A 24,850-nucleotide genomic window follows, 5' to 3' on the forward strand; every position below is an offset into this window, starting at 1 on the left:
TACACTAGCAGCAGGGCAAGCTAGCACCTCCAATGCATACTGACTTAGCTCTGGCCATGTATCTAGCTTACAGACCCAAAACTTGAAGGGAGAAGAGCCGTCTGGGAGTACACTAAGAGGGCAAGACATGTAGTCTGTCACCATCTGACGGAAACGTTGCCTCCTGCTGACTGGAGCCGTCTGTGATGGTGTAGACATTTGTGGCGGCGGGGACACAAAACTTTGCCACATTTCGGCCATACTGGTCTTGCCTTGTGCTGAGGCGCTGCTTCTGCTCCCTCTTTGTGCAGAGCTTCCTCCACTGCCTCGACGCACTGAGCTGCTTTGTAAAGCACTAGCAGCACTGCTCTCGGTTGGAATGGAGAACATGATGGAATGCACCAGTGCGTCTTGGTACTCCCGCATTTTACGCTCCCGGTTCAACGGTGTTATGAGGCTTTGTAAGTTGTCCCGGTAGCGAGGATCTAGGAGGGTGGACACCCAATAATCAGCCGTGTTGAGAATGTGGGCGATGCGGCGGTCGTTTCTCAGGCACTGCAGCATGAAATCAACCATGTGCTGCAGACTGCCAACTGGCCAAGAAACGCTGTCCCCTGCTTGAGGCGTGATCTCTGCCTGCTCTGCATCACCCCACCCTCGCTCTAGATACTGACTACTAGAGCATTGTGTACCTCCCTCCTCTGGACAGATGTCTTCCTCATCCATTGACTCCTCCTCATCCTCCTCACAAAGTGTCCCCTGCCTAGGCCTTTGTGAGGAACCACGTTGCGCAGACTGTAGAGAAGCAGATGGCATTTGTGACTCCTCATCCTCCACCTCTTCCAAAACCTCGTCCCTTAGTGCTTGCAGTGTTTTTTCAAGCAGGCAGATAAGGGGGATAGTCATGCTGACTAGTGCATCATCTGCACTCGCCATCCGCGTGGAATAATCGAAGGCACGCAAAACGTGGCAAATGTCCTTCATAGAGGCCCACTCAGTGGTGGTGAAGTGTGAACGGCGCGCACTGCGACTTGTTTGCGCCTGCTGCAGCTGGTACTCCATTACTGCTGCCTGCTGCTCACACAACCTCTCCAACATATGTAACGTTGAATTCCACCTGGTGGGTAGGTCACATATGATGCGATGTTCCGGAAGACGTAATCGGCGCTGCAGAGCTGCAATGCGTGATCTTGCATTGCTGGAACGCCGCAAGTGAGCGCACTCTATGCGGACCTTGTGAAGCAGTGCATCAAGATCTGGATAGTCCCTCAAAAAACTCTGCACGACCAAGTTGAGCACATGTGCCAGACATGGGATGTGAGTGAGGTTGCCTAGGCCCAGAGCTGCCACCAGATTTCGGCCATTGTCACACACTACCATGCCTGGCTGGAGATTCGCTGGCACAAACCACACGTCGCTCTGCTGCTTGATGGCATTCCAGAGCTCCTGCGCTGTTTGGCTTCGATTCCCCAAAGAAATTAATTTTAATACGGCCTGTTGACGTTTGGCCACGGCTGTGCTCATATTGGTCACCATAACAGGTAACCAACCGTTCACGGGTCGATGTGGAGGTAGACCGTGACGGCTCCTGCAGCGCTGATTCAGAGGAACTGGAGTATGAGGAGGAGTCAATGTGTACAGACTGGATTCTTGCAATCCTTGGAGTTGGCAGAACACGTACAGCGCCACTCTCAAGATCTGTACCCGGCTCCACAACATTTACCCAATGGGCAGTGAAAGAAAGGTATCGTCCCTGTCCATGCTTACTGGTCCACGCATCGGTGGTCAGGTGGACCTTGCTACTGACGGCGTTTTGTAGCGCATGTTTAATTTTTCCCTCCACATGATGTTGCAGGGCAGGGACGGCTTGCCTGCTGAAATAAAATCGGCTGGGCACGTTGTATTGTGGGACTGCCAATGCCATAAAGTTACGGAATGTGTCAGTCTCCACCAGCCTGAATGATAGCATTTCAAGGGCCAGTAGTTTAGCAATGCCAGCATTCAGAGCCTGTGCTCGGGGGTGGTTTGCCGAGTATGGGCGCCTTTTCTCCCATGCCTGTGCTAACGATGGCTGTAGACTGGCCTGGGAGTGTGAGGATGACTGGGAAAGTGGTGCTGTGGGTGGAATTACACTGTGTCTCTGTACAACAGTGCCAGAGATTCTTCCATGGCGATCCTGTGAGGAAGCCGAACCAGCTGTGTGTGAGCTGGAGGAAGAGGCTACAACACGAGCTGAAGAGGTGGTAGGTGGCGCTGTAGGTTGGCCTAGGTCTTCAGTGTGTTTTTGTAACTCCACCACGTGCTTGGTCCGCACATGTTTCCACATATTTGTGGTATTGAGGTTGCTGACACTTTTCCCTCTTTTCACCTTCTGATTACACAGCTTGCATTTGACAAAGCAAATGTCATCTGCAACTGTCAAAAAAGGACCAGGCACTGCAAGTCTTGTGAGTGCCCGCTTTGGATTTTGGAAGAGCCATGCTCCTATTGGGTGCCGAAGTGGAGGCTACAGGCAACCAAGTCTGCCCCCTCCCTCTCCCTCCTTTTTGGGCTGTTCGGGGAATCTCTTCCTCAGAGCTGCTCCCACCACCTTCCTGTCCCTCACACCATGATGGGTCAAGGACCTCATCATCTACACCACCCTCTTCAAACAACTGCTTCTCCTGGGTAGTCTCGACAGCACAGTACGCACCAGAAAGTGGCACCTGAGTCTCATCATCAGATGCGTACTGAGGTGTGCTGCTGACCATAGGCACTGGCCCACCCGCCTCTTCAGATTCAGAGAGACAAAACGGTTGCGCATCACTGCATACTACCTCTTCTTCAAATTCTCGAATTCTGCTTGGCTGGCCCCCTCTTTCCAAGCCAAGAGATTCAGAGAACAGAAGTAGAGATGGCTCCTGTCCAGGGCTCTCTGACTGCCTGGCCAATTTGGCAGGTGGTGAAGAGACAGATGGGTGCTCTTCAGTGCTCAGGACCTGAGAGGATCTGGAACTAATTGAAGTCGATGCGTTAGCTGCCATCCATCCGACAACGGCTTCAATTTGGTCCTCCCGCAGCAGTGGGGTACGGCTAGCTCCTACAAAGCTGCGCATAAAGGACTGTTCCCTGGTAAAACTGGGGGATAGTGAGTCACTGGTGCCCGCAGCAGGCACAGAATCCCCACGTCCTCTCCCTGCAGGCACAGAATCCTCACCTCCTCTCCCTGCAGAAACTCCATGCCCACGCCCACGACCACATGCCTTACTCCCTGCCTTCTTCATCTTGGTAGACTGATAAAGATAGGCAGAAAAGTACTAAGGGCTTAGTGTGCTTATTCCTGAACAGCTGCTAACAGGTATAAGAAACACTAATTTTATAAAGTGTGGACTAGACTTTAATATGAGCTAATGTGGCCTACACAACTGTAAAGTGGAGTGTTTGGTGAACTTTATTTAGGTTTTTTTTGTCACAAAAAGACACTGGATGTGCCTAAAGATGTAATACCGATAGTATCACAAACTTTTTGTAGCTATTACAATGTAGGAAGGTAACCTACAATGCAATAGATGAGGCTGCAAAAAATAGGCTAATACTAATCTGGCTGGGGCTGCAGGGCCCAATGCTGCAGAAAGGCTCCTCTAACTACTCCTATATAGTGTGTTTGGAACCAATTTAGCTGAATACGGATGGAACCACCACACTAATAGGAGAAATCAGGAAAAATTATGAATTGGCAATAAAGGACAATGTATGAGGCAGTGACACACACTGAGTGCACTACAACCAGACGTGGTTGAAGCACACACTACAGGGTGAGCTGCACTCACACACCAGACCTTGCAGACAGCGGTGAACAGTACAGATGCAGAGCACTGTGCACTAGCGCTGCAAGACCAAAAAAATTTCTCTATCTACTCCTATATAGTGTGTTTGGAACAAATTTAGCTGAATACGGATGGAACCACCACACTAATAGGAGAAATCAGGAAAAATTATGAATTGGCAAAAAAGGACAATGTATGAGGAGGCAGTGACACACACTGAGTGCACTACAACCAGACGTGGTTGAAGCACACACTGCAGGGTGAGCAGCACTCACACACAGAGACCTTGCAGAAAGCGGTGAACAGCACAGAGAACTGTGCACTAGCACTGCAAGGCACAGCGATTTATAAAGTAGCTTGGGTAAAGCAGAATAGACCAAATAGGTAGCTAAAACTGTCCCTCAGAACAACAGCATCCTATCCCTAACTGAATTCACAGCAGAGTGAGCTCAAAATGGCGGCGGCTTTTATAGTGCATCATGACATAATTTCAGCAGCCAATCACAGCCATGCCATTAGTTAAGATGCCTACATGCCTAACAGGATGTGCCCACACTTCTTAGGATCCTCATTGGCTGAATAAAATGAAAATGGCTCATTGCATTATGGGAACTTCCGATTCCGGTATACGATATTGCAAAAGTATCGGAATTAAGTATCGGAATTCCGATACCGCGAATATCGGCCGATACCCGATATTTCAGTATCGGAATGCTCAACACTAATCATGAGGGCTTGTTTTATGCTGGACAAGTTGTAGCTTTGAATTACACCCTTCATTTTGCCACAATATGTACTAAAAAATGGGGGGGCGGGGACTCCATGAATTGATGGGGGAAAAAAAATGCACCATCTCGGTACTATTATGGCGATGCCAAACTTGAATTTTAGTTTATGTAAGTGTGAGGCAACCTGACTCTTTCAATGATACTATTTTAACGTTGATAAGATGTTTTGAAGTCAAGGAGTCTGAGGTCAAATGCCACGAGAGTACGTTAAAGACAAAAGGGATAAGAAAAACGAGTAGTCAAAATCCTGGGGCAGGCAACAAAGATGACAATACATCAAAGGAAAAAGGGGTAATACAAACAATTGGTTAAAAAGACAAATCCGATGTCTGGTAACAAAGCTCAAAATATCAGAACATAATGCACAGAGCAAACACACCACCAAGCTAGGTTACAACTTGTAATGCAATGGTCTGGCCAGCCTGCTCAATAGCCAGGTAATAACCCTGGACAGGTGACACCTGGAGGAAATTCTGCAGGCCCAGCCAGATTGGGCAGCTGAGCTGTGACTCACAATACTGACAGCCCAACACACCCCTGATCCTATAGGGCAGCTGAGCTGTCACTCACAGCGTTTTTGGGACACTAGCAGACGTTGAGCCAATTATGAATTATGAACTCAAGTATTCTAGAACCATATGTGAGGCCATATATCCAAATGTGAAAGCTTGGCTGAAATTTGGTCATGCAACAGGATGATGGGGAGGGGGGGCATAAACGCCGGGGTGAGGATGATGGGGGGGCATACACACCGGGGTGAGGATGATAGAGATGGGGGGGCATACATGCCGGGGTGAGGATGATGGGGGGCATACACGCCGGGGTGAGGATGATGGAGATGGGGGGGGGGGGGGGGAGTGGGGAGCATGCACGCCGGGGTGAGGATGATGGGGGGGGGGGGGCATGCACACCGGGGTGAGGATCATGGAGATGGGGGGGGCCATGCACGCTGGGGTGAGAATGATGGAGATGGGGGGGGGGCATATACACAACATGGTTGGTTATGGGGCACATTCTACTGCGGGCCACAGAGGGCTCGACAACTCTGAGCAATGTAGTTACTGCTCATCACGGCCGCTGGGTCTCGTGGAGCCCAGTGGGTCCCGAAGTGGCTGCAGCTACAGCCTATGGAGCGTCGTTCTCTCAACAAGGCTCCATAGCCTTTGGACGTCGGATATGGGGATCATCGTGGCAATGTCATGGACTACGGCGCACCTGCTTGTTTTTTTTTTTTTATTTCCCAAAAATAAATTGGTGAACCAGGGAAAGTATGGGGGAGTCTTTATTCAAGTAAAATTGATTTTTCTGTATATGTGTTTTTTTCTTTCTTTCTGGGTTAGTAAATGGGGTGTCTGATAGATGCCTCTACATTACTAACCACAGGAGTTGATGGCAGATATGATTTTTTACAAATCACAGCTGTCCTCAACCTCAACTACCATTACCCCGACTTGCCACCACACCAGAGCAATCAGAAAGAGGCGGACACAGCGCCAGAATTGTCGTTTCTAATGTGATGCAACACTTCTGGTGTGGCTGCGGGCTGGTATTTTTAGGCTGGGAAAGGAACAATAACCAGGCACCTTTCCAGCCTGATAATATAAACCCACAACTGCCTGCTTTACCTTGGCTGGCCACATGAAAGGCACTAAAGAGTACAAGTTTATTATATGTAGGGGCTTGTGAAACTATATATCTACAGGACATTTATCTAGTCTATCTTATTACACCACTACTCCCATAGAAGTGGACAGAGCGGGGTCACACATTACACCACGTGTGTTTTTTCCTGTGTGTAGGAGCATGCATGTGCAGTTTTCTGTGTGTGACCGTGCGTGTGCATTTTCCTGTGTGTGTGTGTGTGAGCGTGCGTGTGCATTTTGCTATGTATAGTAGAGATCAAATGATTGCAGCTTCAAGTAAGAAATACAGTATAAAGTGAAAAGAGATCTAATCCCAGCATGTGCGATACACTACACTGAGCCCTGTATGGTATGTAGATACGTGTAGTCGATCATGTACGGCGAATAATCCCAGTGTGTGATACATTCTGCGTATTTAGCCCCAGCCTGGTGTATCTAATCCCATCATCATGCGCGATACTCATGGGCTGGTATTTTTAGGCTGGGAAGGGCCCAATAACAAGGGATCTTTTGCAACCTGCTTTGCTTTACCTTGCCTGGTTACGAAAACTAGAGGGGGTGGGAACCCCACATCTATTTTTTTTTTTTTCATTTATTAGGATAAACACTCTTTAGTGCCACATAAAAGGCACTAAAGGGTGCAAGTTTATTATATCTGGTACTAGCTATTGAACCTGTTCTACGCCCGGGTGGCAAGCATTTTTATTGGTACATATGTTAATTTTATTAATGGCGCTTGAGTCAGCACGTGCGCATACCGCGCTATCCTGCACCATTTTTTTTAAGACATTGTCTGCGAATTCGCATGTACAGTGTCTTCAGTAAAATGGCGCCATAGTGTGGAATGCACATGTGCTGACTCCGGGGCCACTGTTACCGGTGTCAGACAGAAAGACGCGTCCATCATATATAAGATGTACTGAAAATACAGGGGGGTGTACTCACTTACGCTAAGCGCTGTGTGTATAACGTACTGAAAATACAGGGGGTACTCGCACTGTGTGTATAACCTACTGAGAATACAGGGAGGGTGTACTCACGCTGAGCACTGTATATATAACATACTGAAAATACAGGGGGTGTACTCACACTGAGCACTGTATATATAACATACTGAGAATACAGGGGGGGTGTACTCACACTGAGCACTGTATATATAACATACTGAGAATACAAGGGGGTGTACTCACTTATGCTGAGCACTGTATGTATAACGTACTGAGAATATGGGGGGATGTACGCACTTGTGCTGAGCGCTATATGTATAATGTACTGAGAATACAGGGGGTGTACTGACTGGGCGCTGAGTATATAAGGTATTGAGAATACAAGAGGTGTACTCACTTGTGCTGAGCGCTGTATGTATAATGTACTGAGAATACAGGGGGGGGTGTACTCACTCATGCTGAGCGCTGCATGTTTAACGTACTGAGAATACAGGGGGGTGTACTCACTTATGCTGACTGCTGTTTATATAATGTACTGATAATATGGGGGTGTATTCACGAATTTGACTCCCTCTCCCCCTCTTTCACTCTCTCCCTGGACATATTAACGTCATGGCGCCACACTGAGCATGCTCAGTCTAGAGAGGCTTCGGACAAAAGGATATATCCCCGGTTATATTACAGATGTATTATTGTGAAATTCTATATCTACTGGACATTTATTCTGTTATACCCCTGCTCCCTTAGAAGTGGACATAGCAAGGTTAAACACTTCTAAGGGAGCAGTGGTGTAATCTGTGACCCCACTCGGTCCATTTCTATGGGGTAGTAATATGGTGGGTGGAGCGTGGGTCACACACTACACCACTGCTCCCATAGAAGTGGATGGAGTGGTGTCACCGGTAGCGTAGCTAGGGTTTTGTTTTGGGATGGTGAAACTTCTGTGTGGGCCCCTAATAAGGTAACCCTTATTACAACTACAGGGGTGCACCCTAATGGTACATGTAGGAGAACCTCAGCAGATGACTGCGCTGTTACTAAAAATATAAAATACCCATATAGTCGAATACACTCCCCATTGGCCCCCATACCAGGGCTGTGGAATCGGTAAGCCAAACCTCCGACTCTCAATTTCCATGACACTGACTCCGACTCCCTCATACATGGCTCATGTTTAAGTGATAAATTTACTGTAGCACAGATTCATCTCGGCTAAAAGTCTAGACCAGAGGTCTCAAACTCGTCTAAGTATATGGGCTGCACATAGAAAAAAATGTGAATTTGAAGGACCGCATTCTTTGCAGGATGATATGACCTTTTTAATGATACCATATTGTTTTTTGTATACACTTTTTGGATCATTTTTTTGAAGATTTTTGGCTTTTTTATTTTGTTCTTTAAAATGGCATTCATTTTATGGGCTATGGTACAGTTTTATAGTTTTTACAATTTTTATTTCCTTTTTGTGTCCCCTAATTGGCCACATACAGTTTTTTTTTTCTTACATTTAGCACCATATAGTAATTTTTACCAACTTCTTGTAGTAATGTCCCCATCCTTGTCCGCATCTTGTAGTAATGTCCTCCATCTTGGTCCCCATCTTATAGTAAATGTGCTCATCCCGGTCCCCATCTTGTAGTAATGGCTCATCCCGGTCCCCATCTTGTAGTAATGTCCCCATCTTGTCGTAATGTACCCATCCTGGTCCCCATCTTGTTGTAAGAAGGAATAGGACAGACATTTATAGGACATTTCATAACTTTCCCAAATTCTTATGAAAAAAATATTCCCCACAAACTGTATTGAACTACTGTACCCAAATTATTATATATTTTAGGAGTTGGAGTCGGCCATTTTATACCGACTCCACCAAAATGGACACTGACTCTGACTCCACAGCCCTGCTCCATACAGTCGAATGCACTCCCCATCTCGAGTATCCGCGTATCTAACCCCAGCTTATGATACAGCGAGCAGCACCATCTAACTGAATCAGCTCTGCGGCCGTCCTCGGTGACACTGTACTTGTCAGTATCACTGGCAGTCACTAACAAAATGGCTCATCACTGTGATCCTAAACTTCATCCTCTCTTATCCTGTTACGAACACCCAGAAGGGGAGGAGGGGAGTGACATCATACATGTGAGCAGACCCAGACTGCAATCGTAATGTGAGCTAGCACTCCACTAGGTTTTCATGGCAAATTTCAGCATCTCCCCCTAGTGTTTAAAAGTGGAAATACCAAACCTTTTTTAATTATTTTTCATATTTTACTTCATTTAAAAACAAATGATATTTTTTTGAAAAAGTAAAACATCAATACTTTTGAGTTTTTTTCAATTGTTGAAGAAACATTTTTTTTTTTTTTTTGATCGCACCTTCCCTTTAAGAACTTAAGAAATGTTGTAAAGAGTGGAACAAAATTTGTCCAGGACGAAACAGAAAACAATTACTTAAAGTTGTTGATTCAAGGGATGTACTTAATTTCTCCACACATTTTCTGCATTTTGGCTTAGTTTTTGTTATCTACAGTGCCATTATTTACTCATCATGTTTTATTGTTCATCTAAGATTGCATTTACCAAATTTTACGTTCTTCTAAGGACCATATGTTTTTATTATGTCTTGATAAGCAAAACTATTGAATTAAAAAGGGTGCTCTTACTCTAGTTTCTGATGAATGTATATGTGTATTGTAAGTGGTTCACACACAAACCAGATCCCCCCCCCCCCATCATCTCTCCACTAGAAATCCCAACAATACACAATCTACAAATATTAATAGTGCTCATGACTCCCTATAGGATATATTCTCTATACTGATCACGTTCCCTGGAGATACGCTCGGGATACAAATCATTCTTTACCTCAGGTTAAACCGATTTGGCTTATTGTATCTGTGACAAGGTGTGTGATAGAGCACGCAAGGACAGTAGACCAGTGAACAATCCAAAAAACCTTTATTGGGACTGGGAGAATATTCCATTGAACATAGATATGGTTCCTCAGTCTGTAATGCAGCCACAACAAAAGGAACCAATCCTGGGGCGCCACCCAGTTGCCATGGCTCAGTGACTCGATCCGGTGATTGCTGCGTGGTCGGTCTCCATCTCTGCTGAGCCACAGCCTATTCGGTCTCTGTCCAGCTGTTGATGCTTCCCTTATCTTTGCTTTCCTTTCCATTGTTTGATGCTGTTCAGGTGTCTCTCATTTCCTTATTTGGTTCTGTCCTATCAGATCTTAGGAGTGATTATTTATACTCACCTTGGACCTGCCTTCTTTGCTGGATATACTTCAAGGTTGACAGGTGCTTGGAGTACCAGCTCCTTAGCTAGAGATTATCTTGCTTTAGTAATCTCAGTTGCTTTCCTGTGGTCTGTTTGTGAGCTTCCTCCCCAGTACCATTTCCTTTCTTCCACGTTTTGGGGTCTGGGAGGTTTTCACTTAGTCTGCTTATTTTTGGGTTCTCTGTATTTTCCTCTGTCCATCCGGTGTGAACGTGTTTAGTTTCTTCTTACCCTAGGGTCCTGGTGTCTTCCTGCACACTCTCCTTTCCCTTTTGTAGAATTTGTGTGTGGCCTCCCCTCAGGTCCTTCAGGAGGTACGAGAAACCCCGTGGCAGCCTTAGGGAACCAGGTCCGAGGAGGTGTTTAGTTGTGCAGCTAGGGACTTTTCTAGTCTATACAGGGACCAGTTGGGTGTAGGTGTGGCATTTCCCTTTTAATATTCCTTTCCTTCCTCCGTTATTTCCTAACACCAGCAATCCGACGCCATGGAAAATGCAACACTAGTCCTTTTGAATAGCTCCTCTAATCAAGCATGGTATCCAAAATGAATGACAATAGTATGTGGCAGATGATCTCCACTCTCCAAATGTCCAAGTAGTGGCACCAGTTCTGGCCTCAACAGCAGACCCTAGCCCTTCCAAGACATAGCACCAACAATCAGAACCCAAACATGTCTTCCCTTTTTTACCTTCTTTTTGGGATCAGCCCCCTGCAGAGAGGAAGAAAGACCAACATACCCCCCCCCCACAAGATATATGACAAATAATGCTAATGGAGGCCTAATTACATTATGGTTCATGGAGGCCAATTGGGGTGACACGTTGTTACAGTATCCAAATTAAAGATTAATTTAGATTTGGTTTTAGACATTTTCTTTTACTGTAAAATCACCTTTCTTAGAGTTTATGAGAACTTTCTCAACCCCAAAAGCTGATATCCTTTGATACCTGTGTACATTTCTATAAAATGCTTTAATAAATGGTGACTCGGGAAACCTCCTGCCATATTCCTGATATGTTACTACAGAGGTTTTCATAGTGGCCTTATATGTCCATCATATATTTTGTTACATAATATTACATTACTGGTGAAAAATTCAAGAGCACAGGTTTTGCCAGTTGGTTGTCAGCTCTAACATAAATGAAGGTGAAGTGCAGCGCTGGTTCGTTTTATTCATTTGCCGTACATGTTGGCAACACCTCTTTAGCCAGTGATTATTTGTAGCGTTCATGTGAAGGTGTTACATGATCTGTCCTTAAATAATGAGGAGCTGTTTTATATCTTCTCCACTTATCTCCAGAATTTTAATTTTTTTTTTACTTAACATTTTCTTATCCAGGTTCCTACAATATCGGATCCTCTCATTGGAGATCTTCTATAAAAGAGAATTTTCCTGATTGACACGTCAAGGATGGATAAGGACAGGGACAAGATGTCGGAGAGGATATTTCACCTCGCCCTAGAGATCCTCTTCCGGCTTACTGGAGAGGTGAGAGATTCTGATGTCACATTACATCGTTCTTATCTATGGGAATAACAGATGGACCGAACTGGAGAGGTGAGGACTCTGGAAATGTCTGTAGTGAGATTTATTAATGTGTCTCTCCATAACCAGGATTACACAGTAGTGAAGAAGACCTCTAGTGAATGCTGTCAGGCTCCTATGTCTAAGGGATGGGGAAGACCCCTAAGCCCAATCACGGGACCGCCACCTGACCTCCTGATAGATGAGGACATCAATGACCAGAAGATCCTAGAACTCACCTACAAGATGATTGAGCTGCTGACTGGAGAGGTGACACGGCTGGGACATTATACAGTAACGCTATGAAGGGATAGGGATGATGACGGTATCATTGTATGTGTCAGGTTCCTATAAGGTGTCAGGATGTCGCCGTCTATTTCTCCTTGGAGGAGTGGGAGTATTTAGAAGGACACAAAGATCTTTACAAGGACATCATCATGGAGGTTCCCCAGCCCCTTACATCACCAGGTAATAGGACTAAATACACACGGCCTATAATTATTTGTATGTAAAGAATGAATTCAGTCCCTGTATGTGTTTCTTCCAGTTCTATCCAGTAAGAGGACAACACAAGAGAGATGTCCCCGTTCTCTTCTTCCACAGGACTGTAAACCAGAAAATCCCAGTGTTCTTCAGGACCATCAGGTAGATGGAGAGAAGGTGTCATGAGATCTCCTCTATGATGTGTAGACGTCTGTGAAGGTCTTGTGTTCAGTCTTATCCACCAGTATTATATGTTTTATACTTGTGTAATGAGAATGGTGGAGATGGCAGGATTAGAGCTGATCATAGATGTGACTTTTCCATCTGTCTGTGACTTTTACAATATTTGTTTCAGGGTGAAGATCTGATCCATATTAATACTACAGAGACATATGTGAGGACTGATGAGCGGTGTAAAGAGGAGATTCCTACATATGACTACCCAGGTGAGTAGTAACCACTAAATGTAGAGGAGTCACAGATTCTTCTCAGTCAGTGGCTGGTACTTTGTGTTAATTGTTGTGAGCTCTGTGGTCTTTTAGGTTTTTCAGCTTTAGATTCACCCCTTTTGCCAAATTACTGTGAATAAATATAAAGGAAAATATATTGTTATAGACCATAAAATAAGGATATAAAAATATAGATGAAATTTTCCTGTAAAGAACAAGTGGTGGATTAGTCCAACTAGTTGTTTCTTTTTCATTATTTTCAATGGTTATCAAGCTAAAAAAAGGACAACAGCTAAAGCAAAAGTTTTTATAAAATATAATGTAACAAAATCCTTTAGATAACGTCACATAATGTGTTCAAGCTTAGATCATATCTAAGTAATGATAATGATGTAACCATGCAGACTCCTAACAAGAACTTCAATACACCATGTACTGGAGAATTAAAGGGGTTGTCCGGTCCAAACCGATAAGTCTGTAGTCACTCTGTGTTATTGCAGACTTATGAATTCACCCAGCGCACGCACTGTGCACTGCAGGGATGCGCCAGTCGGGACTAGAGGGTAAGCATGAGTTATACGTACTCCCGGCCAGTGGACACTGCCTCACTCTCCACACACTTATATGGAGGTAGGCCGCGCCCACAAGACGGCTTTTGCCAGGCAGTATGGATAACGTATACGTGCCCTCCGGTCCTAGCTCAGAAACCAGCGAATCCCTGTGGCACCCAGTGTGTGCATTGGGGGAATTCATAAGTCTGCAGTCACACAGAGTGACTGCAGACTTATAGATTTGAAACCGGGCAATCCCTTTAACTGAAGATTTCTTCATCAGAACCTCACATAATTGTTATAAAGCTATTATTGGAGTTTCGATCATTTACAGCAGTTAATAGTTTTTTTTCACAATATTTCACTTTATTTTTTAATATTATGGGGAACTCAAACTGAAGATCTTTAGGAAGAAAAACCTTGTAAGGTTTAGACTGCAATGTGAAGACAACAGGCTTCAGCAGACTTTGGACCCCAGTCTTAATGCACCCCAGTTTCACATGTAGATCCTGTTTCGTGTCAGTAAGACTCTAGTCCTGAAAGTTATGTAGAGTTAATAAGTGTACATGCATTAATATTGATGCTGAAAGACCCAAAAACATAATGATAGCTAACACCTCAACCCATACTACTTGTATGAGCCACTACTAAAGAACCACTCCAAAACATATGGAATCACGAAGGAGAGACTGGAGTTTTTTAAGGTTAGTAAATTCAATAATTTAATAATCACATATAAATTCATAAAAATATAGAGTATAAATAATAGACATGTGTTGGGGGACATGGGTAAACTATCAAAAAATAGCGGCCAGGACACCAGCAACCCAGAGAGCCTATGCAACCCAATAAGGGGTTATAAAGTTAAATAAATGGCCACAAGAGAGGGGATCCCCGTCAAGAATTGAATGGCTACTTAAAAAAATCTCATGACCCAAAAAGGTAACGGCTATAATAAGTAGTATGCCGAGGTCAGAAATAGCCAAAAGTATCTCGGGAAAACCTAGAAAAAGGTTGTGACATCTTCCCTTGAAAAAGCAGGATACGCTCCACGAGAAACGTGCGTCGGGAAGCGGCACGGGTCTTACCTGTTACCTTGGACTTCAGTTTCTTTCAGGGTAAACCTCTGAACCATTTTTGAGCCACCTTTTTCTAGGTTTTCTCCTGATATACTTTTGGCTATTTCTGACTCCCATGGGAGTGTTGAGCACTGAATATTCATTTTCCTTAGAGGGAACCTGTCATGTCATTTGTCCTATCTAAACTTTGCATCACTAACATGCTTTTTTCATTAAAATCTGCACTTTTATCCTTTTGTAAAAAGCATTTTGTATAGTTATATCTTACCTGATCGTTTAGTCATAGGGGTGTGCTTCATGGCGTTCAGTTAGGTTTGTCGCCGCCCACGCCATTTGAATTTTTTTATCTGGGTTTGCGCTGACGTCACTATTTTCGTTGTTTAAATCTCTCGCTTGCGCAGTGTGTATTGGCTAGTCGCGGCACCCCGTACATGTGCAGTGAAGCTATGTGTAATTGCACAGCTTCACCGACTATGTGCGTATGCGCGCGGAGCCATACGTCATGGCAGTACACACTGCGCAAGCACGGCTCCCAATACAGACTGTGTATAGGCCAGCCGTGTTTGTGCATTGACTATCTGGGAGCATGCGCCGTGATTAGCGGCTCCCCGCGCGTGCGCACACAGTCAGTGAAGCTTTGGAACTACACACAGCTTCACTGCGCACGCGTGGGGAGCTGTGGCTGGCCAATACACAGTGCTCAAGCGTGAGATTTAAACAACGAACATAGGATAAAAGCGCTGATTTTAATGAAAAAAAGTGTGTATGCAATGAGGCCAGTTTAGATGGGACAAATGACTTGACAGGTTCCCTTTAATAGCGCGCACAGTGTTAGCCGCTGTTCCTGCAGCTGCTCGGCTATCATGTGTGCCCTCTATTAAAGAGAATGAATATTCATTGCTCTCCACACCTGTAGTCCGGGCGTGTGGAGCAGTGAATATTCAGACAGCGGACCTCAGCATGTGAGGGCGCATGGCAGTGACGTCACACGCTGCTCACAAGCTGAGATCAGCTACTGCCATCAGAACAGGACGCAGCACTGGAGCTGAGGGAAGGTGAGTAGAATCTTTTATTTTATTTTTTGGGGGGTGATGGGGGCGTATATACATACCAGGATGTGGGCTATTAGTACAGAATTGGGAGACATTAGCCCTATAAAGGTGTCAGCAGCAGACCCCCTCCCCCATATCAGTGCATCATGACCATATTTTTGCTTCAATTTTTTTTTTCTATTTTCTTCTCTAAAACCTAGGTGCATTTTATGGTCCGGTGCGTCTTTATAGTTCGGAAAATATGGTAGCTTGTACTCATGTACTTTTCATGGTTTTAAAGAAACGTAAAGTTGTAGTTCCATGCTTAATATAAAATTTCATTAATAACACTAATTGACATTGCCTACAGTTTTAGCATGAGACTGTTTGTCGCACATTTTTCTACTTTGTATGGCATGTAGCAAAATTAAATAAAATCGGTATGGAAATGTTAATACAGAAATACTATAACATTTTAATATAATTTTAAGATTCTATTATACAAAAATTAAAAATGTTTTTTAATTCTTTGTAGTTGACTGTACGAGAAGCTCAAAGGAACCAGAAACATCTCCAGATTTTAAAGCAGATGTTCATGGTATCACACAAAATATATATGAAGAGCATAACAGTATCTCAGATATTCCATCAGCCGTTCACAGCGCAGATCTATCGTCTGATCTGTTTCAACATGTCCGATCTTCTGATTTATTACAGACTGTTAAAATAATTAAAAATAACGAAATGGATGTTGAACATGAAAGATCTCACAAAGGGAAGATTCCATTTGCTTGTTCAAAATGTGGGAAATGTTATGTAGATAAATCAAAGCTTATTGCACATGAGAAAAGTCATATAGAAGCAAAGGAATTTTTATGTTCAGAAGATCAGCAATGTTTAGTAAAGAAATCGCATATTATTACACATGGAAGAATTCACAAAGGGAAGAATCCGTTATCATGCTCCGAATGTGGCGCACGTTTTAACTATCAATCAAAACTTATTGAACATGAAAGAAGTCACACTGGAGAGAAGCCGTTTTCATGCTTAGAATGTGGGAAATGTTTTATGCGAAAATATCATCTTGTTGAACATCAGAAACGTCACATAGAAGAGAAGCCACATGCATGTCTAGAATGTGGGAAACGTTTTGCTCAGAAAGTAAATCTTGTTGACCATCAAAAAACGCACACAGGGGAGAAGCCATTTTCATGTTCAGAATGTGGGAAATCATTTATAAATAAGACCTATCTTATTACACATCAAAGAACACACACAGGGGAGAAGCCATTCTTATGCACAGAATGTGGAAAGTGTTTTAATCAAAAATCACATCTTGCTACACATCAAAAAACTCACACAGAAGAGAAGCCATTTTCATGTCAAGAATGTGACAAAAAATTTTCTCGAAAGGTAATGCTTCATGACCACCAAAAAACTCATGCAACGGATAAGCCATTTTCATGTTCACAATGTGGGAAATGTTTTAAAAAGAAGCCATACCTTGTTTCACATCAGAAAATTCACACAGGGGAGAAGCCATTCTCTTGTCCAGAGTGTGGGAAGTGTTTTAAGCACAAATCTATTGTAGCTAAGCATCAGTTAAGTCACACAGGAGAGAAGCCATTTTCATGTTTAGAATGTGGGAAATGTTTTTCTTGGAAAAAATGTCTTATTGACCATGAAAAAACTCACACAGGAGAGAAGCCATTTTCATGTTCAGAATGTGGGAAATGTTTTTCTTGGAAAGCAAGCCTTGTTGATCATCAGAAAATTCACACAGGGGAGAAGCCATTTTCATGTTCAGAATGTGGGAGATGCTTTACGCAAAGGTCCGGTCTTGTTAGACACCAGAGAACTCACCCAGAGAAAAGCTATTCGGATTCTCAGAATTTAGGAAGTGTTTTAAACATAAAATGATATCTTGATGAGCATCAGAGAAGTCGCACAAAAGAGAAGCCATTTTAATGCTTATTTTTCTATCTACTGGCTAATACGGTATAAAGATATAGTTTTCCTGTTACTAGAGATAAATAATTTGATATAATTTCAATGTGTGTTGAATTTTTAGGTATTCAGTGAACTGAAACAATTTGCGATTTGCTTTACGCAAAACGTCTTAAAGGGTGTCCAAGTTTGAAAGTTCTCTCTATTGAAAGGGATAACTTTCCATTAGCTGGAGGCCCAACCATCGTGGACCCCACCAATCCTGAGAACTGGGGCTCTGAAGTGCATCGGCTGAATGGAGCAGATGTCGATCATGTGCACTGCCACTCTATTCATTCTAACAGTAGTCCCGAAGATCAGTCGAGTGCTGTGCTCTGCATTCACTGGTACTCCCATTAGTTTTTATTATTATAGCTCCATTTATTCCATGGTGCTTTACATGTGAAAAGGGTATATATATTAAAAAGCGAGTGCAATAATCATAAACAATACAAGTCAATGACTGGTACAGGAGGAGAGAGGATCCGGTCCACGAGTGCTCACAGTCCACAAGGGATGGGTGAGGATACAGTAGGGGAGGGTAGAGCTGGTTGTGCAGCAGTTAGTGGAACAAGTGTTACTGCAGGTTGTAGGCTTGTCGGAAGAGGTAGGTCTTCAGGTTCCTTTTGATGGTTTCCGTAGTAGGGGAGAATCTAAATATGTTGTGGTTGAGAGTTCCAGAGTATGGGTGATGCACGAGAGAAATCTTGTATGCGATTGTGGGAAGAGTATAGAAGGAAGAATGAGGCAAAGTCTTCATCTGGGAGGAGTGGGAAGAGGTGCTGGGGTATGGAGGAGAGAATTGAAAGCATTGAATAGCTGTTTAGGGTTGTGAGACAGGGAAGGAAATGAGAGATGAGAAGTAGGTTTGTTTTGCAGTTGCGAGTGTGGTCTTGAAATTGGTGAGGAACTGTTTGTATGTGATGAAATGCTCATTTAAATGGGATCTTGGAATTCCGCCTCAGTTCTTTAGTCAAGTTGGTGTGTCAGGGTTGCTTGTTGATTGTGCGAGCTTTGGTATGGGTGAGGGCGTGACCGATTCGAGAGCTGCAGTTGTTGTGATGTTAAATAAAGTGACAGGATCTGCATCATGTATGGAAACTGTCTGCAAGAGGGAGAAGGGAGTCATAAAATAAGTGTAAATCAAGGTGTTTGAGATTTCTTTGAGGGTGTGCAAGTTTATGGAGTGAGGATTGTTCAATTGGTAATGAGAAGAAGAGAATGTGAGTAGGTTGTTGTCCGACGGGGAGAGGTGAGTTAGAGAGGTTAGATAGGGAAGAGTGGCACGTGTTTATGAATGGCTGCGAAGGACCATTGAGCGAGGCCGAAGGAGGAAGTGAGTGTTAGAAGTTTGGATACAGCTGAGTTGGAAGTGTCAATGAGGATATTGAAGTCACCCAAGATGCTAGTGGAGATGTCAGCGGAAAGGAAATTAAGTAGCCAGATGGTGATGTGGTTGAAAAAGGTTGTAGCAGGAAGGGGCAGTAAAGAACAGCCAATTGGAGGGGGGAGTAGATGCGAACAGATTGCACCTCAAAAGAAGGGAGAGTAATGGAAGGTGGAATTGAGGTGAAGGCGCCGTTATCTGACAGGAACAAATCAACTCCACCATGCTTGTTGCTGGGGCGGGGGGTGTTACAAAGATGGAATTCACCATAAGAAAGTGCAGTTGGAGAGTCTGTCAGATGCCAGGTGAGCCAGGTTACAGTGGTGCCAAGGAAGGAAAGTTTGTTTGTGATGAAAAGATCATGGATGTATTAAAGTTTTTGCAGACTGAGCGATCGTTTCATAGAGCTCATAATAGAGGCACTGTGGGAGCAGGGGCTGGGTGATTGGGTATGAAGTTAAAAAGGTTGCAGAAAGACGTAGTTACTTACTGGTAACAGGATTTCTCTGAGCCCATGACAGCACCACGGAGAGAGGGGATTCGCCTTTCAAGGACAGGAAACCTACAGATAAAAGGGTGGTACCTCTCCCCGCATCAGTTGTTTACAGAGCACGAGAGGACCTCCAGGTTATTACAACACAAAACTATCAACATTGTCATGTTTATCAGGAACACCCTGTGACTAATACAAAAATAACAAATAAGTGTGCTGATCACGCGTGCAGGTAGGGAATATACAGGTGCTGTCATGGGCTCAAGAGAAATTCAGTTACCGGTAAGTAACTACGTCTTTCCCCCTCCCCCATGACAGCACCTCGGAGAGAATTGCAGAGGATTGTATACTGGGGAGGGACCACTGCTTCTAGAACCCTTCTCCCAATGGGGAGATCAGAGAAAGAGGCTAAATCCAGATGGTAATGTTTGTAAAAGGTTGAGGGAGAAGACCATGTCGCCGGCTTACATATTTGCTTTATGGAAACATCAGCTCTTTCGGCCCAGGAGGTTGCCACTGCTCTAGTTGAGTGGGCTCTTATTCTTTCCGGAGCGGTTTCCCCACTTGAGTATGCCAGAGAGATGGCATCCCTTATCCATCTTGCCAACGTGCCCCTTGAGGGCTTTACTCCCTTTCGAGGACCATGAAAACATTAATAAAGAGCCCTATCCTTCTTACACTCTCTAGTGGCCAATAGATATTGTATTAAACCCCTCCTTACATCTAGTTTATGGAGGTCTTCGTACCCTTTGTTTTTGGGAGCAAAAAAATGACAACATAACTTCCTGGGACCTGTGGTATTGTGACGCCACCTTGGGCAGATAGGCTGAGTCTGGTTTTAGAATAACTCTCTCCTCCAGGATCTGTGTAAAAGGAGGACCAGCAGACAGGGCCTGGATGTCGCTAACCCTACGGGCTGAAGTTAATGCCACAAGAAGTGCAGTTTTAAGAGATAACCCATCTCTAAAAAAATTATCTAAAGGTTCAAATGGAGGGTTGGTTAAGGCTAAAAGGACCACATTTAAATCCCAAGGTGGTAATCTCTGACTAACGATGGGTCTAGATCTAGCGGAGGTCGTAATAAATCTAGCCACCCAGCGATTTCCAGCTAAATCATAATTATATAATGCCCCCAATGCAGTAATTTTGACCTTTATGGTGCTTGTGGCCAAACCTTGCACTAAACCCTTTTGCAGAAACTCTAAGATGGCCGAGATAGGAACCTTTCCTTTACGATTGGCCCATGAAGTGGAAAGAAATTTTCTCCCGGTTTTCCCAAAGGCTCTAGTGGTGACAGCTACTCTGGAGTAGTGTAGAGATAAGATTTTGGGAAAAACCTCTATCCTTCAGGAGTGCCCTCTCAAATTCCAGACCGTCAGGTGCAGATTTGATACCTGAGGATGACATACCGAACCCTGGGAGAGAAGATCCGGGAGCACCCAAGGGTCTGTAATGGACATCATTCTTAGCCAGGAAAACCATGTTCTTTTTGGCCAAAAGGCAGCGATCAGGATTACTCTGGCCTGGTCTTCCGTGATCTACCTCAGAGTCGCAGGATAACTGGCTGAACTGTGATCCCACGGAATCATGAAGGCACCCAGAGCTAAGGGGTTCCTCACCCCCCGGTTCTATCGAGCAAAACAGATCTACCTTCGTGCTCTGACTACTGGCGAAAAGATCTATTACGGGAAGACCCCACATTTCTGTAATCTGGTGGAAGATAGACTGTTTCAGCACCCATTTCCCCAGTTTTAACTGGGTCCTGCTTAGAAAGTCTGCTTTCTGATTCCTGAGATTTTCTTCTATCTCAAAAATGATATCTGCGGTCTCCATCAAAGGACAGGAACGAGTTCCTCCCTGTTGATTTAGATATGCTACCACCACCTGGTTGTCCTAGGATACCCTCACCTGATGGCCCCGGAAAGTGTCTAGAAATTCTATGAGGGCGAATTTTACTGCCAATAGCTCCTTCATGTTTAACTTTAGCTATAGATTGACCAAATCCCGAGTTATTTTATCCTCCAGATGTGCCCCACAACCTTTGGGGCTTGCATCCGTAGTGAGTGCTTGAGTAATCCTGTTCACCCACAGAACACCTCTGGACAATTTGTCTATCCCCCACCACCAACCTAGAGAGAGAATAGCAATGGGAGATAGTTAGCTGCCCTTCTAAATGCCCCCCTAGGGAAATTTCTGCATCTAAAATTTTCCACTGCAAAACCCTGGTGTGGAGTTGTGCTCACTGAACTGCTGGTATGCAGGAGGTCATGGAGTCCAGAAGGGACATCGTCTTCCTCAGAGTCATAGAGGGAAGATCCATCGCTTGGGACATCTGGCTCATAATTTTAGTTTTTTTTTCTCCTCTGGGAGGCGACACTCCCTGTTTTTCCAGTCCAATAAGAGTCCTGAGAACTCCTGCACTTTTTTTCAGCTCGGTTCTTTATTCTTTTTTTTTTAGATTTAAAAGCCAACCTAATTCTACAAAGGACTTCATGACTCGCTCCAGTTGTTATTTGCAGTGTTGTATGGAGTTACCCACTATCAGGATGTCCCGTTCCTTCAGGTGTGCCTTTACCTCTGACATCAACTTGGTAAATACCCGGGGAGCAACAGCGAGACCTAACGGTAGAGCTGTGTACTTATAATGCTTGATTCTCCCCTCTATTGAGACTGCTAGGAATTTCTGAAAGTCCTTGTATATGGGAACGTGATAATAAGCGTCCCTCAAGTCCAGAACGGTCATATAACAATCTAGAAACAAGATTTTTATAGCTGTTTTTATTGTTTCTATCTTGAAAGTTTGAGTCTTTAGTGATCTGTTCAGTTTTTTTAAGTTTATAATTGTCCTGAAGGATCCGTCCAGTTTCTTCACCAGGAACAATGGAGAGTAGAATCCTTCTTTTCTTTCCAGGAGGGGAACGTCCTGTAGAAATGCTTTGTCTACCAGACCTAACACCTCCTGTTCTAGGACTATTTGCTCCTTTACTGAAGTTCGTAGGGGGAGTCACTGTAAAGTTTGGTTTGGGGACTGCTGTGAAATGTAACTTTAGGCACGATTTTATTAGGCCCAAAATCCAGGCACTCCTGAAGATCTTTTCCCAGGCCGGAAGAAAGAGCGAGAACCTTCCTCCAACCTGGGGAAAAACTTCATTGGGAGGGTTTTCTATCATCATTGGAGGGGCCATTAAACATGAACCCTCTGTTCTTCCTCCTATCTTCCCACTTATCCTAGTCTTTAGTGGGCTTCCTCTAGATAAATTTACTACTCCGAAAATACTTTTTATATGAGTGTACGGAGAGGGTGGCAAAACACTTCTTATTATCTCCTGCTTTATGTAGAACATCATCTAGTGTTGAGCCGAACAAAAACTCACCCTTACAGGGAATAGAACACAGTTTGGATTTAGTCTGAAGATCTCCTGGCCAGCACTTAAGCCACAGTGCCCAATCGGCAGCGTTTGAGAAAGCTGCGGATCTGGCTGCCAACCTAACAAAGTCAGCAGATGCATCAGCCAGAAAGGCAGCCACACCAAGCATTAGGGGGATGGTATCCAATACTTTTCTCCCTAGATACTTTTACCTGGAGTTGAGATTCTAACTGATCTAGCCACACTATTAGTGATCTACCCGTGCAGGTAGCAGCAACAGCGGGTTTAAGCCCCCCCACCTTCCCCCCCTCCCCTGAAGCTTCCCAGGATCCTTTTAAGAAGCTATCAGCTTTTTTATCTAGGGGATCCTTCAGCACAGCCATATACTCAAAGGGAAGGGCAAATTTCTTAGAAGCCTTGGCAATAATAATTTTGGGGCTTTTTCCCAGAAAGAACACACGGGGTCATCAAATGGATATTTTCTTTTAGGAGTAGAAAGATTTTTTCTTTCTGGTCTATCCCATTCCTTTTTTTATTAGAGACATAACCTTCTCATTAAGAGGAAATGCCCTACGTTTTTTCTGCTTCAACCCACCAAGCATGATAGACCCATGTCCAGAGAAATCTGTTGAGGATATCAGCCCCATAGTAGAGCTTACCTCCTTAACTAGGCCACCGGTTTGGTCTAGGGGAAAATGATATGGCATTATATGACCAGGCAACAAAACTTTTGTCTTGCCAAAATCTGACCATTTTGTGTTCATTAAATGATCAATATTTCAGCATTGATGCCATTTTATTTTCTTAACCAAAACCAAATTAGGGAGGGTTTCAGCTTTCAAAAGAATAATTTATAAAACCAATGGATGAATTTAACGTCCGGTTATAAGCTTTTATTTACATAAAATGTAAAAGCGACATAACTTCTGTCAGGGAGTGTAAGGTGTGCTTAATTATTAGGCAACTTCCTTTCCTTTGGCAAAATGGGTCAGAAGAGAGATTTGTCGGGCTCTGAAAAGTCCAAAATTGTGAGATGTCTTGCAGAGGGATGCAGCAGTCTTGAAATTTCCAAACTTTTGAAGTGTGATCACCGAACAATCAAGCGTTTCATGGCAAATAGCCAACAGGGTCGCAAGAAGCTTGTTGCCCAAAAAAAAGGCGCAAAATAACTGCCCATGAATTGAGGAAAATCAAACGTGAAGATGCCATTCGCCACCAGTTTTGCCATATTTCAGAGCTGCAATGTTACTGGAGTATCAAAAAGCACAGGGTGTGCGATACTCAGGGACATGGCCAGGGTAAGGAAGGCTGAAAAACGACCACCTTTGAACAAGAAACATAAGATAAAACGTCAAGAATGGGCCAAGTAATATCTTAATACTGATTTTTCAAAGGTTTTATGGACTGATGAAATGAGAGTGACTCTTGATGGGCCAGATGGATGGGCCAGAGGCTGGATCAGTAAGGGGCAGAGAGCTCCACTCCGACTCAGACGCCAGCAAGGTGGAGGTGGGGTACTGGTATGGGCTGGTATCATCAAAGATGAACTTGTGGGACCTTTTCGGGTTAAGGATGGAGTGAAGCTCAACTCCCAGACCTACTGCCAGTTTCTGGAAGACAACTTCTTGAAGCAGTGGTACAGGAAGAAATCAGTATCGTTCAAGAAAAACATGATTTTCATGCAGGACAATGCTCCATCACATGCATCCAACTACTCCACAGCGTGACTGGCCAGTAAAGATCTAAAAGAAGAAAAAATAATGACATGGCCCCCTTGTTCATCTGATCTGAACCCCATAGAGAACCTGTGGTCCATCATAAAATGTGAGATCTACAGGGAGGGAAAACAGTACACCTCTCGGAACAGTGTCTGGGAGGCTGTGGTGGCTGCTGCGCGCAATGTTGATCGAAAACTGATCAAGCAACTGACAGAATCTATAGATATAAGGCTGTTGAGTGTCATCATAAAGAATTTTTTGGGTTTTTGTTTTTGCATGTCAGAAATGTCTTTTTAAATTTTGTGCACTGATATTGGTTTACCTGGTGAA

The 24,850-nt window shown here is 44.0% G+C and overlaps 2 protein-coding genes across 2 annotated transcripts in view; one reads left to right on the forward strand and one right to left on the reverse strand.

Moving 5' to 3' along the window:
* LOC141270636 (uncharacterized) overlaps positions 1 to 23,062 on the forward strand; it is a 50,347-nt gene extending 27,285 nt beyond the window's left edge. Inside the window, exons 2-7 of the mRNA XM_073680716.1 lie at positions 11,790 to 11,939; positions 12,066 to 12,245; positions 12,320 to 12,443; positions 12,523 to 12,620; positions 12,814 to 12,904; positions 16,104 to 23,062. Coding sequence (XP_073536817.1) covers positions 11,862 to 11,939; positions 12,066 to 12,245; positions 12,320 to 12,443; positions 12,523 to 12,620; positions 12,814 to 12,904; positions 16,104 to 17,488 — 1,956 coding nt within the window. The 5' untranslated portion in view covers positions 11,790 to 11,861 and the 3' untranslated portion in view covers positions 17,489 to 23,062. The remainder of the gene's footprint in view (positions 1 to 11,789; positions 11,940 to 12,065; positions 12,246 to 12,319; positions 12,444 to 12,522; positions 12,621 to 12,813; positions 12,905 to 16,103) is intronic.
* LOC141270638 (uncharacterized) overlaps positions 1 to 24,850 on the reverse strand; it is a 338,269-nt gene that overhangs the window by 105,849 nt on the left and 207,570 nt on the right. The gene's annotated exons all lie outside the window — the stretch shown is intronic.

This window comes from Phyllobates terribilis, unplaced genomic scaffold (genome assembly GCF_046119375.1).
Source record: "Phyllobates terribilis strain yellow unplaced genomic scaffold, ASM4611937v1 Scaffold_5__5_contigs__length_657084704, whole genome shotgun sequence".
NCBI classification, from domain to species: Eukaryota; Metazoa; Chordata; class Amphibia; order Anura; family Dendrobatidae; genus Phyllobates; species Phyllobates terribilis.